Below are 2,150 nucleotides of genomic sequence, written 5' to 3' on the forward strand. Positions count from 1 at the left end.
AACCGCTCTTTGCACTTCGACCGAAAGTAGTGCTACGTAAAAGAGAAGGCAATGCACGGTTGGTGCACTACATTATAACCGCTATGTGCGCTTCGATCTAAGGCAGTGCTACGCGAAAAGAGAAGGCAATGCACGAGCCGTGCACTCACGGTACATCACCGCCCTACCGTGAATTGACAGTACAACACCCACGTACTGCAAAATTTTAGGTAGTTCAATCTAGACACATAAGTTATTGCAATTTTGTTTTCATTGAAACCTACCTACGTGGGGTCTAGACTTTATGATGTTGACGCGACTAGCAAAGCTGTGGAAGCGGATTTTGATTTGAACGCTTGGTTCGAAAGATATTTCATTTTTTGCTTTTAAATCTATTGAAATAAAATGGAAAAAAGAACCAGTAAGTTTCTCTGTTGTCTGCACGTGGCATGCATGAAAGGGGAGACGGATCGGTGGAATAAACAAGTTGCGCCACCTATCAGCCCGAGGAATGAGGCAAGAAAACGAGTAATGCTACATCTACGGAAAGCTGCTACGGAATTTTTTTACCGACAACACTAAGCAGGTACAGAATCAGAACGTGGCGCCCGTTTTCAAGATGGCGATGAAAACTCAGCCAATCAATTCATTGCATGTCAGTCCGTAGAAGTTTCGCAAGTCGAAACCATCCGTAGGTCTAGGATTATTGGAGAAAAGCTCCTAGGTTGGACGCCTTTTTACAGGTGTGTATGAAAAAACTTCAGAAGAGTATAGCGACGATCGAGGCCACAACGAGCCCACGACGTGGTTAGGAAGGACGGTGGATCCAATATTTCAAAAAAAAGGAAGGACGGTGGATCCCGATCCGGGTCTTACAACAACCCACGGTTTCACAGAAACATTGGCTTCAACATGAATCCAGTCAAAAACAATCTTAGTTTTCCTTGTGCAGCGGAGAGAGTGCAGTACAATTTTCAGCTTTCTTGTACTGCGACGTCTTGTCGCCGCCCCGCTTCGTTGGAAGCGAAGTCCAAAACCGGCGGCTTGGCTCTCTGTTTTCCCCTAGGCCGCTCCTCCGTTTCGCCGCCTGTTTGGCGCCTCTGATCGCGTATAAAAATGACAATCTCCCCGCAGAGACCAGCGACGAGACGACATTCACGTTAGCAGTAAACCAAGTGCAGAGAGGAAGAAAGGCCGGCAAGACCGCAAGAGCAGGAGATAGTGGCTGCGATGGCGTCGGCGGCGAGCAGGAAGGCGCCGTCGCTGGTGGTGGCGGCGAGCGTGGGCGCCGTGGAGGCGCTCAAGGACCAGGCGGGCCTCTGCCGCTGGGGCTACCCGCTCCGCTCGCTCTACCGCAGCGCCGCAGCCGCGCCCACTGTCCGCGCGCTCTCCGCTTCGCTCCGTGAGGCCCGGCCGGCGTCGTCGGCGGCGGAGGACACGAAGCTGCGCAAGACCCACCACCTCGTCTGCTGGGGGCCCAACTGATCAGTCCCTTCTTCTCCGCAGCATCGTATAGTATAGTACACCACTGCGTGCCTGGTGAAAATGCTCGTACCAATGGATTTGCGAATTGGGATGACATATTGACATCGGGGAAAAAAGTAGAGTTTTGCTAGACGCTAGAGAAAGCAGAGGCATCACTGCGTGCAGCGCCGGTGAACCTGCAGCCACGGCCGGACGGTTGGTTCATCAACGCTGCACTCAATGGTGCCTTTGCGTCTCTTTCTCCTCTTCGTCTTCCTTCTTACCATGTCTTCGCGGCATCTTAGCAGAGTGGCTAGCTATCTTCCATAGGTTAGCTTTTGAGATAGGAGATCCCCTTTTGTAGGAGTACTACGAGGTGAGCAAGGCGATGGCGCCGGTTGTACTGCTCTGGCGAACTCGCCAACATTGTTGTTGTACTACTACATGGGCAGCACCTCACTCTCATATCGTACTATGCTTGCGTTTAGTACTTCCCTCCTCGGCTCCTCCTTTTCTAATCATCTGAATCTCAATCGGAGACAGAAGATCGATGACCTCGATTCGGGCCAGCGATGCCCTACTGGCAAGTGCGTACTGCGCACCACCGTAAATCACTAGCAAAACGTAAGCTGACAGCAAAATCAAATGGACAAAGTCAATACAGAGTGGTACGAACTGTACTACTACCGCTGATGCACTGAAATCGT

At 51.2% G+C, this 2,150-nt stretch overlaps 1 protein-coding gene across 1 annotated transcript; it reads left to right on the forward strand.

Annotated features, from left to right (window-relative positions):
• Positions 1-988: 988 nt before the first annotated feature.
• Positions 989-1,566, forward strand: LOC127321572 (uncharacterized). Its single transcript, XM_051350595.2, has one exon. It carries the CDS (start codon positions 1,210-1,212, stop codon positions 1,462-1,464), a length of 255 nt encoding a protein of 84 aa, XP_051206555.1. The 5' UTR covers positions 989-1,209; the 3' UTR covers positions 1,465-1,566.
• The last annotated feature ends 584 nt before the right edge of the window (positions 1,567-2,150 follow it).

This window comes from Lolium perenne, chromosome 6, assembly GCF_019359855.2.
Source record: "Lolium perenne isolate Kyuss_39 chromosome 6, Kyuss_2.0, whole genome shotgun sequence".
Taxonomy (NCBI): domain Eukaryota; kingdom Viridiplantae; phylum Streptophyta; class Magnoliopsida; order Poales; family Poaceae; genus Lolium; species Lolium perenne.